Here is a 13,773-nt window from a genome sequence, read left to right on the forward strand (position 1 = left end):
CTGCTGCGTATATTCCTGCTTTGTGACAGCACTTGCGTCATGATGGATTTGTTTACATTTGCATTTTTTGCAGGAGCAAAACCTATTTGTTTGAGGAATTTTTATTGAGCTGGCACGACAAATTGAGGAAGATGGAAGAGCACACTATAATGACTGTGAAGCTGCAAAAAGAAGTTGATAAGTACAAAGTAAGATTCTTCAACATGAAAACAAAATGAAGCTAATAGAAAATATAATACTTGGGAACATCTGAGAAGAGATCACTTGTGAGAGAGATTGACATGATAGCCATGTTTCAATATTTGAAGGGATGTCATGTAGAAGGTAGAGCAAGCTTGTTTTCTGCTGTTCCAGAGGTTAAGACAAGGAGTAATGGATTCAAGGTGCAGGAAAAGAGATTCCAGCTCAACATTAGGAAGAACCTCCAGACATTAAGGACTGTTCGACAGTGCAGTACACTGCTTTGGAGTTCTTTGGAGGTTTTGAAACAGAGGCTGGATGGCCATCTGTCAAAGATGCTTTGATTGTGTATTCCTGCATGGCAGGGGGTTGGACTTGATGGCCCTTGTGGTCTGTTCCAACTCTTTGATTCCATGCTTTTGTGTCACAATGTAACAATCTCTTCATATTTTGCCTGTCTAGGTATGTTCAGAAGTTATTTTATTTTTTGCCACAGATGGCACTTCCGGTCCTGAAATACGTTAGAGGAGAACATCTCTCTTCAGATCATTGGCTGGACCTCTTTCGGATTCTTGGTCTTCCTAGGGGCACAAGTCTAGAGAACCTCTTGTTTGGAGATCTGTTAAAAGTAGCAGATGTAATTGTGGAAAGAGCAGCAGAACTTAAGGTAATTTTTCATCATTTCTGTATTTTAGTGCTTTGATTGTGTGTTCCTGCATGGCAGGGGGTTGGACTTGATGGCCCCTGAGTTCTCTTCCAACTCTATGATTCTGTGATACCAGGTGATTTCTTATTAGTTCAGTCACCTATTATAATTTACTGAGCATGAAATACTGAGCATGAAATACAACCTGGATTTACTGAGTGTGAAATACGACCCGGAAAACCCACAACATCCTAGTGATCCTGGAAACCTTCAACAATACATTGAAACTTGGAAGTTTTCCATGAACTTATGCCTCACTTGGCAAAAAAAAACCCTATATCCATTATGTAACTGATCCCGCTGAAGCCATTTTGTGGCTTCTGTCTGAGAAATCACCAAGGGAAAAGAATGGCCTAGGCTTCAATAATTCTGGTAATTGGGGGTACACTTCCAGTTAAAGAATAGATTTTTGTTAGGGATGTCTTAATTTAGTCAAGAGAGTAATTGGTGTGGAGATAAGAAGGCACCATCACCTACATATGTGACTATTATTATATTGGAATTTTTAAAATCTGAATTTTGGAAAGGGTATCAGTATAGGTATTATGAATTATTGAGATCCCAATACCATAGGGAATAATGGATAAGCCTGACACAACCAGTGTCAAACCACAGCAGCCAATGTGGCAAGCCCAAGAGAACCAATGTCAAATCACAGAATTCAAACCGAACCTTCAAACCAGGACCAAGACAGCCAGTCAGACTTGGCAAGACACTGACACACTCAAAACTTACTTTCCCAAGGAAGGCTTCAGAAAGTAAGAGGGGAGGGTGTTTGGGGGCATCTGAATTCTGATCTCCCTGCAAACTGCCACTTGTACCATTGCTGACTGTCAGAAAGAGCATAGGAGCTGCAGCTGCCCTTCATCCCTGGTGCTCTTTTCCCCTCCCACCCCACTAAAAATGAAACAGTGCTGCAATACAGCGTCCAGGAGCAAAATTGTAGATGCTTTTTTGGAATCTTCTTGTTTTAATTATAATACTTGTCCATTTTGCTAACCTCTTTTTCCTGTGATACGTAAGGATACAAGAACATTTTGATACTGTATTTATTAATTTTCTGCACACATTTATGCTGAGGAGTGCTAAAAAAACCAACCAACATCCCTCCCCCCCATTTCACACAGCAACTAGGGTTTGTTTGCAGATTTTTCTTTTTAGTTTTTTAGAACATGACACAGTGTGGAATGAATGTGTGATGGGGTATATATTTCTGTTCTGTATGTATGTGGTGGGATATATTCATGCAAATGTGCATCACCCCACTGTGAGGTTGTCAATACATATAGAGAAGAAGAAGAGTTTGGATTTATATCCCCCTTCCTCTCCTGTAAGAAGACTCAAAGGGGATTACAATCTCCTTCCTCCCCCCCCCCCCATCAAACACCCTGTGAGAGCTCCAAAGAACTGTGACTAGACCAAGGTCACACAGCTGTCATGTGTCAGAGTGCACAGGCTAATCTAGTTCGCCAGATAAGCCTCCACAGCTCAAGTGGCAGAGCGGGGAATCCAACCCGGTTCTCCAGATCAGAGTGCACCTGCTCTTAACCACTGCACCATAATGACTCTCCTTTCCTGCCACATACATACAGAACAGAAATAAATGCCCCATTCACACCTTCACTCCACACTGTGTCACAGGAAGAAACACATCTTACAATGACATGCATCTGAAGATTCCAGCCGTAGGTGTGGGTGAAAAATTAGAAGCCAAAACTACCGAACCCTGGCCACACAACTCAGAAAACCCACACCAGCCAAATGCTGATAAATTAGCACTGGAAATATCCAAATACACATCCCTATATTATATTTATTTATGAATTGCATTTACTAACCCAAATCCATTTTTCTTTTGGTATAATCCTTTGGTTAAAACTGTGTCATTTGTGGATTAAAACAGGATTTGAACAGTCGGGCTCATGGTGAGGTCACAATCCGAGAAGCCCTGCGTGAACTCGAACTCTGGGGAGTGGGTGCAGTCTTTACATTAACAGATTACGAAGATAGTCATGGCCGGATGATGAAACTGATTAAGGACTGGAAAGACATAGTCAACCAGGTTGGCGATAATCGCTGCCTTCTCCAGTCATTAAAGGATTCTCCCTATTATAAAGGTTTTGAAGATAAAGTTTCTGTTTGGGAGAGGAAACTCGCTGAGCTGGATGAATACCTGCAGAATTTAAATCAAATTCAAAGGAAGTGGGTCTATCTGGAACCCATTTTTGGTCGTGGGGCGTTACCCAGGGAACAAGGCCGTTTCAACAGAGTAGATGAAGACTTAAGGTCAGTATTATTTTGCGCTGTATCTTTTGCTCAATCACAACAACAACAACAACACCTTTTATTGGCATATAAATACATAAAATGGCATCAACTTAATCTCAAAACATTTTTCTCAGTTGAATAGTATAAAATAGCATAAAATGTGTTACAAAGCTCAATTTCTGACATTCTGTCATAGTGTGGTATAGTGGTTAGAGCACAGGTGTCAAACTTGCGGCCCTCCAGATGTTATGGACTACAGTTCCCACCATCAGGATGATGGGAACTGTAGTCCATAACATCTGGAGGGCCGCGAGTTTGACATCTGTGGGTTAGAGTGACTTGGCTCTGGGAGATCCAGGGTCAAATTCCCATTTTGCCATAGTAGCTTTCTGTGTGTCCTTATGCTTGGTCACACATGCTTAACCTTATGTACCTCACAGCGGGCATTCTCACAGTACCAATTCTCACAGTTGTGAGATTAAGATGAAAGAGAGGAGAACATTGTAACCCATTTTTGTGTCTTCATTGGGGAGAAAAGCAGGATATCCATAAAGCAAACAAGTAAGATACATTTGTGCATTCTAATATATGCAATTTCATAGTTTTATAGCAAGGTAATTATTTAGGTGCTGATGTATGTCTGTTAGCATTTAGTCTAAAAAACACATAATGACCCGTTTGTTTACCATGACCATTTTTAAAAATAGGGCGATATTGGCTGATATCAAGCAAGACAACCGAATAATATCCTTGAGCTCTCGAGCAGGAATAAGAAGTGCCTTGATAACTATTCTTGACCAGCTTCAAAGATGTCAAAAATCCTTAAATGAATTTTTGGAGGTATAATTTCTATTGTAAATGTAGTACTTCCTAATAGCATAGTATTTTAGCTCCCAGCTGAGACATAACACAACTTAATGGGGTTTTTTTCCCCTCAACAGGAAAAACGTTCAGCATTCCCTAGATTCTATTTCATTGGGGATGATGATCTTCTAGAAATCTTGGGACAGTCCACTAATCCTTCTGTTATTCAGTCTCACCTTAAAAAACTTTTTGCTGGTAAGCAGTGATCTGGTCCATTTCAGCATTAGTGAAGAGATTTTATAGTAATGCAAGGGCTTTGAAGTTGTGCAGGTGTGGTGGTGGTCCAGCTTTGCAAATGAAATGCACTATCCCACATGCCCACATTTATGAGCATTAATCTCAACTTCCAGTTTACAAACCTGACCTGTCCAGTATCCTGAAGGCTTATTTTAGTTGCCCACAGTGATGAGGAAATATGGTTAAAAGCTTCTGTTTGTCCTTCAAGTGCAGGAAGAATTGGAAGATATATTTTAATATTTCCTAGTCATCGAAGACTTTTGAATCACCTTTGGTTGCAGTAACCTTCCCTTAGAGATTTTCATTTTCTGTTCTTTGTGGACATTCTGCATATGGAAAATTGTTATCTGTGCTTTTACAACAGTGAACAAAAACTTTCCTCCCCCAGAATTATTCTTTTTAAAAATTCCATGTCATTTTATTTAGGCATACATTCATTAATGTTATAAAATTTTAAATGACCTGTCCCAACTGTAAACACTGTCGTACCGTAACAGGAATTCACAGCGTAACCTTTGATGAAGATTTTAAACACATACTTGCAATGAAATCTTTAGAAGGCGAATCTGTCCCTTTCAAAAATAAAATCCTCTTGTCAAACGATGTCGAGGTAAGAATGTAAGCTCTGACTTAAAAATATTTGAAGAAAAATGTGTTCTTTTATTATTCGTACCATTTGACTGATTTTTAAAAAAACATTTCCAGATTTGGTTAAACAAACTATCTTCAGAGATGAAGGAGACACTGAAGCAGTTATTGATCAGCTGTGTAACTATTGGGAGAAAATCACATGGTTCTATTGATCCATCACTTTTCCCGTCACAGGTAAAGATCCTTTTTTCCCTTATAACGCAGTAGTATTAAAATCGTGTGAGAAGGAACTTTCTTGGAAGAGCAGCTGATTTAAAAACAAAGCATTTTTTTGCTAGGTACTCTGTTAGTTTACAAACTTGACTAAAATGATTTTAATGAGATGTATCCTTGTGTGTTTTCGTTGGTCAACCTTTGAAGGTCATGTGTAGCTTGTACAGGAAATTCTACTGAAAATGGGGAAATGTTTAGCAAAACAGTATAAACAGTATTAAAGTAGCTGTATGTACGATTTGATAGATAGCTATAAATGTGCATGATTCATAAGACTTTTCCATTGTCACTGCCTGGATTCTGCACCAATGCAGTGCAATGCTAGGCATGCCTAGACTCGGATTCTGTCCAACCTGCAAGTTGGTCAACCATCTACAGTGCTTCTGTGGCTTATGAAAAAATCACATCTTCTTGCAACCAAGTTATGCACGTCTGGGGCAGACTCTTCCAGGCTAGGAGCTACTGAGAGTGTGCCTACCTGTTCTAATTGCCATCACCAGCTATTCTATATGCCTTGTGCTTGCTGGAGTACTTCTGCAAGAATTACATGCGTAGTGTATGGTTTTTATTTATGCCCTGAACATTTTGCATCCCAGACACCATGAATCATGAGCAGGTCAATCTACACTGAACATTCAGCTCACTTGCTGAAATTATCATTTGGACCTTCAGGTAATCATCACCCTTTATATTCTTAAGGGATCGGTTGCTCAGAGCACTGGTTGTCAACCTTTTATATCTCACATCTTACCAATCAGTCAAAACCTGAGTCTGATTATGATAGAAACAAAAAGCCTGCCTTTCTCAATAAGGACATTTATATGCTTACAGACATTGCTGTCTTTATGATTTATGGTAAGCATTAGGGGCATAAACATTGCAGAAGTACAATGGATAAACCCTGGCAGGTAGGGTGAGCAGGAAGAGGAACGCCACTGACACTTGCATTGGGCAGGGGGTGTAGGATTAGGAGAAAGTATCCAAGGTTGCTACTGTCATAGTAAAGATGGGAAGGTAGATAATCTGGGGCAGGTAGCTTCAGTGGGAATCAGTTGCATGTGGGAGTTGAAGGTGAGCAAATCCTTCTGGATTGTTATGAAAACCTTGCACATCGGCTTGATTATTTTTCATCCCACCATGCTTGTACATTAATGAATAAGCACATGCAGATATCACATGAAGCCATGGCTTAATTTAGTGAACTATGACTGATCCTGACCTGAAATAGCCCCAAGTTGGACTGATTTTGTAAAATCTCGGAGGCTAAGCATGATCGGGCCTAGTTGTAGTTTGGAGTACCAAGGAAATGACAAGGAGGAAGTCAATGGTAAACTACCTCCAAAGGTCTCTGGCTTCAAAAAGCCCTATGAGTTCGCCATAAGTTAACTGTGACTTGACACCCCTTCCCCACCTATGATTAGTGAATAGTTTGAACTTGGTCATCCTGCTAACCATTGTTCATTTGGTTACCTCAAGCCAGGCTATGAAGTAGCTTATTAACCAAAATTAGTTTTACCTGTGGTTTCACATGATATGACTATAAGCAGTGGTGGGATTCAGCAGGTTCACTGAACTGGGTGTTAAAATGGTGCTTGTATACAACCACTTGTTAAATTATTTGAATCCCACCACTGGAACTGGTTAAATTATTTGAATCCCACCGCTGACTATAAGCATCCCAAGAAGTGTGCATCCCTCACCTGTCGCCTGTGCCACTGCTCACAGGATCAAAGGCATCAAGGTCTGGAGGCAGCACCTCTGAAGCTTACCACTTTGGACCTGGATAACATGTGTGCTTGTCTAGGAGGCGTGTGTCTTCCACATCACATGTACCCTGCCAGCAGAATCCAGCAGTTGTGCTGCCCCCACCCACCAGCAGCAGAATAAGTGGCTGAAGGTTGCCAACTGTGGGAGGAAAGTTGGGATGGGAGGAGGTTTGAGTTCTTTGAATTTCTATCAGATTTGTTGTGAGTTGTTTAGGTTAAAATAAAAGCGAGGGAGATTAAATGATAAGGGGGCATGGATCTGTGGCCCTGTAGCTATGCAGACCAATAATAAATGTCTTAGTGAAGTGGTGGAGCTTGCCCTTAGCCTAGTGCCACAGCATAGGCTGGTATAGTAGCTGGGTCTTTGCAAGAAAGAGGGGAGGAGAAGGAGTGCACTCTTACTAGAATTGATTGAGACGGGCCATTGATTGGGTCTGTGAGCTGAGTTCTGTTTTCTCAATAGATTCTTTGTTTGGCTGAGCAAATTCAGTTTACTGAAGATGTGGAAAATGCAATCAAGGAACATAATTTGCAGGAACTAGAATTAGAACTAATGGCTAAATTGGAGCATTATACCGGCACAGATACACGCACAGAAGAGTCAGACAGTTCAGGTATGGAAGAAGATGACAAATGTGTTTTCAAAATATTTTAAGCATATGTTTGTGCCGGAAATACTTTCTTCCCATTGTACTAATATAATTGCTTCGATCCTAAAACTTATGCTTGCAGGGAGAATGGTTTTCACCATTTCCTTTTCATACTAAAAACCTCTACTTCACCCTGCTCCTGTGCCTCCTCGAAGGAGGGTCCATCTTTCCCTTCGGACAGGTTTTCATAAGGCATGATGAACTCCACTGGTGGTCTGCAGTAAAAATGCTTTTTCAAGCAGAAAAGTAGGATCCGTGCCATTATTGTTGACTTCGCATTGTTTGCTGCTGTTCAAGATCTATCTAACATAAAATATTTTACTCATACAGCTTGTGGTTAGCAATGCTTGGAAACTGGTACAGTATACGGTTTATCAGTGATTCCTCCACTTAACTTTGATGCTGTAAGCCAGTCTTGTTAGACATAATGTCCACTGACTTTTCTGAGTCCACTGGGGTTTTTACTGTGACCCATGATGCCTTAGTATAAAGAAATAGAAGATAACAAAAAAGGAAGAACAAGAGCTCTACTCCTCAAAATCTGAGCAATCAAAGCAAACTTTAAAATAGTGCTAGGCATGCTGAAAGATCAACGCAGAAATACATTAAACACCAGGACAAAATAAAGAAAAAATGGGAACAATACACTGAAAAGATGAAAGGCTGACAGATTACTTGGAACGAGAATCTTTTGAAGAAAAACCTGCAGTTTTTGAAAGTGAAGTGAAAGGAGCAGCGAAAGCAACCGGGAGAAACAATTCACCAGGAATAGATGGGATGTAAGTAAGCTATTCCAAACCACAGAAATTGAGTCCATCAAAATCTTAACAGGAATATGCAAACAAATATGGAAAATGAATCCATGGCCCACAGTCAGGAAATGTTCAGCCTTCATTCTAGTTCCAAAAAAAGAGACATCAGGACTGTAGCTATTTATTGGAGATCGCATTGATTTTTCAAGAAGAATGCTACTCAAAATCTTACATAATGACTATTATCATATATGGAACAAGAAGTGCCAGATACTCAAACTGGAGTCAGCAAATGAAGAAACACAGGAGATCATATTGCAAATTTACATTGATTCTTGGTGCACGTGAGAGAGTTTTAGAAGAAAATTAGCTTGTGGTTTTTAAATTATTGCAAAGCTTTTGACTATGGATCGTGATCAGCTGTGGTTGGTTTTAAAATAAATGGGTGTATTGTACCACCCGATAGTTTTGATGTGCAATCTGTACCATGAACATTCTGTTAGGACAGAATGTGGAGAAACAGAATGGTTCCCAGTTGGCAAAGTTGTCATTCAAGGATATATTTTATGTGTCTGTTTCTTGACTGTGTATTCGTAATATATCAGCAAATGTGGATTGAATTTTGATGAAGCTGGGGTGAAGATTGCTGGAAGGAACTTTTAATAATTGAGACATGCAGATGGCACCCCATTACTGGCAGAAAATAGTGGAGACTTGAAATGACTCCTGATGAAGGTTCAAGCAGAATGTACCAAACCAGCATTACAGGTGAACATCAAGAAGACAAAATAAATGACCGTTGAGGAATGGCATAACTTTCAGGTTGATGATGAATAAATTGAAATTATTAAAGGATTTCTACTCCTTGGCTTCATCATCAGCCGCAAGGGAGACTGCCGCCAAGAAATCAAAAGGAGACCTGGGAAGGGCAGCCATGGAGGAACTAGAAAAGATCCCTAAATGTAAGAATGTGTCACTGGTGACTGGGTAAAAGATAAAGTAGCCCCTTGTGCAAGCATGAAGTCATTACCCATGGGGTGACGTCACTCATAGCGTTTACTAGGCAGACTTTTTAATTTTTTTGCCATTGCTTTCCTCATTCATCTGTACTTTACCACCAGCAAGCTGGGTGCTCATTTTATTGACTAGATTAGAAACAGGGAGCCCTGGGTTTAAATGAGTGAATAAGTAACATTGGGCTGGTCGTTCTCTTTCAGTGCAACGTACCTCACCGGATTATTGTGAGGAAAAATATTTAAAAGGCCTTATATTGCCGTTATAGCGATATACCTGAGGTTGCAGTTATATCGCTATTGAAGCCTCTTTCCAAAAATATCACTGGACCACATTCTGCTGAAGAAGAGGATCATGCCCTAGCCACAGGAGGTGGTGATGGCCACTAACCTGGGTAGCTTTAAAAGGGGCTTGGGCAGATTTATGGAGGAGAAGTCGATCTATGGCTACCAACCTTGATCCTCCTTGAGTTGAGGTTGCAAATGCCTAAGCAGACCATGTGCTCGGGAGCAGCAGCAGCAGAAGGCCATTGCTTTCACATCCTGCATGTGAGCTCCCAAAGGCACCTGGTGGGCCACTGCAAGTAGCAGAGTGCTGGACTAGGTGCACTCTGGTCTGATCCAGCAGGCTCTTTCTTATATTCTTAACTGATATTCTCTCCCTCCCCATCCCCATCCTCCCCCACCCCTCCCCCACACTTCCTGCTGCTGCCACAGGTGGAGAAAGAGGTTTGTTATTAAATGGTTAGCCCACCATTCGTTGTTCATCCCCCCCTCACACACATACACATTCAGATTGTTGTTAACTGCAGCTGGTCTGGAAGTGAGTGCAAGGGAAATGGCTAATCTACCATTTGAGGTTTTCAAATGTCATAAAAGATGGTGATTTTGCAGTGATTTCACCCTGCCAGGATGATGGAGGGGTTGGAAGGGTGGCTAGTAAAAGAGATATTAACCAAGGAATGTGCATTAGAACTTAGTTCCATCAAAAACCTGCTTGTATCTGTTCTCAGTGTTCCAGTTCAATAAACCGATTTCTGCATTCAAGAGTCTGGCTGTTGTGGGGAGATAGATCCTGACAGTCGTGGAAGAAAGCAATATGATTAAGGTGCTAATTCTTTTAAACGATTAAATGTCTCTTTAAAATTATTTTTTCCCCAGAATCTGGAATCCTTGAGCTGAAGCTTAAAGCCCTTATTCTTGATATTATTCATAACATTGATATTGTACGACAGCTGCATGAAGCCCAAATTCATAGTGTTGATGACTGGGTGTGGAAGAAGCAACTGAGATTTTATCTTAAGGACCAAAAATGCTACATCCAAATGGTTGATGCTGAGCTTCAGTACACTTATGAATACCAGGTACTATGTTCAATTGGATTTTGAAGGTATATTCTAATCTAGTCAAATATGGCCACCTATCCTCCTTTCACTAAAAATACTGCTTACCGTATATACTCGTGTATAAGCTGACTTTTTCAGCACATTTTTATGCTGAAAAAGCCCCCCTCAGCTTATATTCGGGGCGACATACGTGAGTATATACGGTATTTATATACAACTGTATGTGTCCTACCCTGTTTCCACAAATATAAGACATCCCCTGAAAATAAAACGTAGTAGAGGTTTTGCTGAAGTGCGAAAATATAAGGCATCCCCCGAAAGTAAGACGTAGCAAAGTTTTTGTTTGGAAGTATGCCCGACGAACAGAACACAGAAAAATAAGACATCCCCTGAAAATAAGACATAGCGCATCTTTGGGAGCAAAAATTAATATAAGACACTGTCTTATTTTCAGGGAAACACGGTAGTCTGTGCTGATAACCTCACACCAACTATAGCTGAAGCTCTGTTTGGACATACAGATGATGATGAGGTTCCAGTTTTGAAGGATTTTAACTCTTGTGTTTTAGTTTGGTTGCTGATTGAGCTAAGGTTTTTGTACTTTTAAAGTTATTGTTGAGACTATATTGTTTTTGTTGACCCTCTTTTCCACTTACATAGCTAGTTTACTGTTTTTCTTTGAAATAAATATTCAAAAACATTTAACCTACTGATCCCTCAATTAATGTAATTTTATTGGTATCTATTTTTATTTTTGAAATTTACCAGTAGCTGCTGCATTTCCCACCCAAGGCTTATACTCAAGTCAATAAGTTTTCCCAGTTTTTTATGGCAAAATTAGGTGCCTCGGCTTATATTTGGGTCGACTTATAGTCGAGTATATATGGGTATTTATTTTGAAATCACATTAAACTTTCAAAAGGCCCAGAGGTGCCGTTGTCCCATTCCACTTGCTACGTATAATAGAATCTTGTTCGTAATGTGGCTCTCATATCTGCCAGATAATCTGGCATACCTGTAAAATATTTTGGCCAGGAACCAAAAAGCTATCTTTTTCTGAAAAGCTGTTTTTTCACTGAATAGAAGTCTCCCCTCTATTTTGTAAGCTGTTGTTTATGTGCCAGGGTGACTGTTTTTCTGGAAGACCAAAGTTAAAGTCTCCTTGCATGCAAAACTGGTTTGGATTCCAGCCCCTTTGCTTCTTCTAACCCTCGTGGGCTTCTGTTACCACCAGGCCTTGCGTTCTTGTTGGCCTCTCACATTCTTCTACTACTTCTGCCTGTTCTCAGACGGTTGTGGAATGAGGTCTCCACTTGTTTATATTGTTGTTCTTCCCGTTTCCCTTAATTATATAAACAGTTTTTACATTTTTCATGTGACCGCAAGTTGTGCAGACATGAACTTCTTCTCAGTAGGTATTTTTCACTTAGCTGAGAATTAGTCCTCTGGGGGTTTGCAATTTTGTTGCCTATGTTCGGACCAGGCGGTTGAAACTGACTAATACTATGTGTGTTACATCTTCAGGGTAATTCTGCAAAGCTTGTTTGTACGCCATTGACTGATAAGTGTTACCTAACACTTACTCAAGCTATGAAGATGGGCCTTGGAGGAAATCCTTATGGTCCAGCTGGAACGGGCAAAACAGAATCTGTAAAGGCTCTGGGAGGAATACTTGGAAGACAAGTTTTGGTTTTTAATTGTGATGAGGTAAAGTAATCCTATGTTTGTAACACTTTTGGATTTGTTCTGGTGGTGTTTCGTTCCTGCTCGTAGACCTTTCTGTATGGAGACATCATGAGCGATTGTTTGTCACTCCCTTCATTGCATTTTCATTCTAACCCCTGAGCATGGAACATCTGTATTCAAGTAAATGTGGAATCCTCTGATTTGGATGCCATCTTCTCTGTGCATTGTGGGAAATGGGTCAGAAAGTGGGTAAACCCAAGATTTACTCCCAAATTCTCCATCTGTGGTTGCTTGTCTAAGTATGATTAGTTAATCTTTTTTACATCTCCTCAGCTCTTAATATTTAATGTAGCTTGTCAGATAGGGAAGCTGGTTACTGAAAGTATCCACGTCTGAAGTAAACCTCTTTGAGTTTTATGCAATGATGTGAAATCAATGTAATTTGATATTTGTTGAAGTTTGGTGATATGTAGAGCCCAAATTGCCTGTTATGATGAGTCTAATCCACTGAAGAAGAAAAATTACTGTCTGTCAGATCCATGCAAATACAGACAATTCAGCATGCTTTGAAGAAACATCAACCTGTGTGCGAGTTACTTGGGAAGGAGGTAGAGTTCAACATTTTACTCTTTTTGCATTTATTCTTACCTTTTCTGTGGAGGAAGGCCCACTTCCTAGAGTCAGTGATGAGACAAAAAGGGATGTGGACAATGACTGCCACATGGACTGGAAAATCCGAATTTTCCCATAGCTAGAGCAGTCACCTGGCTTTACTGTGATCTTTCCCAAAATTTCAGAGCAAAGCAGGTTTGAGGAGGACTGGAGAAAAGCTGGGAAAATCCTGGATGTCTATCCCAGTGCTGTGGGGATGCAAGAAAAAAAAACCCTCACTTCCCCAAATCACTGAGCTCTGGGCAGATAATCCCACCATAGGCATATTAATCCCGCCATAGTCTGGTGGTATGGCTTTTCTCTGTTAATCTTTCTAATTATCTACAACAATAATGTTTCTTTATGTTCTATAGACTTGTATAAGGTACATGTTCAGGGGCATTTCCAGACTCCAGCTCAGTTTGAAATCTGAAGGGGATCCCTTTCCCTTGTTGCTGCTTTGAGTGAAGTCTGCATCTGGGAAGAAGGGCCTTCCTTCTAGGAATATTGCCCCCGCCAAGGAACCGCTACAGTTTTTCATGTTTCAGAAGATGCTTATAAACTGAAAGAAAACACAAGAAAAAATGATGTAATGAAATAGGCTTACTTCACAAGGTTCATTTCTTGAGTAAAATCATCTCTTTGAATTGGGATAAGACTCCAGTACTTTGACAGAACTGGCTACAAAATAGTGTGAAGTATTCTGTCACTTTTTCTTAGTTTGTGACAAACAGGGAATTGAGAGCTCATGGATGAATTTCAGTTTCTTCAGTGGTCAATAGGGCATACA

At 40.2% G+C, this 13,773-nt stretch overlaps 1 protein-coding gene across 1 annotated transcript in view; it reads left to right on the forward strand.

Moving 5' to 3' along the window:
• Positions 1-13,773, forward strand: part of DYNC2H1 (dynein cytoplasmic 2 heavy chain 1) — a 182,940-nt gene that overhangs the window by 37,584 nt on the left and 131,583 nt on the right. Inside the window, 12 exon segments of the mRNA XM_048493723.1 lie at positions 74-188; positions 677-847; positions 2,790-3,172; positions 3,862-3,994; positions 4,096-4,213; positions 4,753-4,865; positions 4,961-5,080; positions 7,349-7,499; positions 10,462-10,664; positions 12,171-12,400; positions 12,791-12,842; positions 12,845-12,940. Of these exon segments, the coding sequence (XP_048349680.1) occupies positions 74-188; positions 677-847; positions 2,790-3,172; positions 3,862-3,994; positions 4,096-4,213; positions 4,753-4,865; positions 4,961-5,080; positions 7,349-7,499; positions 10,462-10,664; positions 12,171-12,400; positions 12,791-12,842; positions 12,845-12,940 (1,885 nt within the window).

The sequence above is a fragment of the Sphaerodactylus townsendi genome, linkage group LG04 (genome assembly GCF_021028975.2).
Source record: "Sphaerodactylus townsendi isolate TG3544 linkage group LG04, MPM_Stown_v2.3, whole genome shotgun sequence".
Taxonomy (NCBI): Eukaryota; Metazoa; Chordata; class Lepidosauria; order Squamata; family Sphaerodactylidae; genus Sphaerodactylus; species Sphaerodactylus townsendi.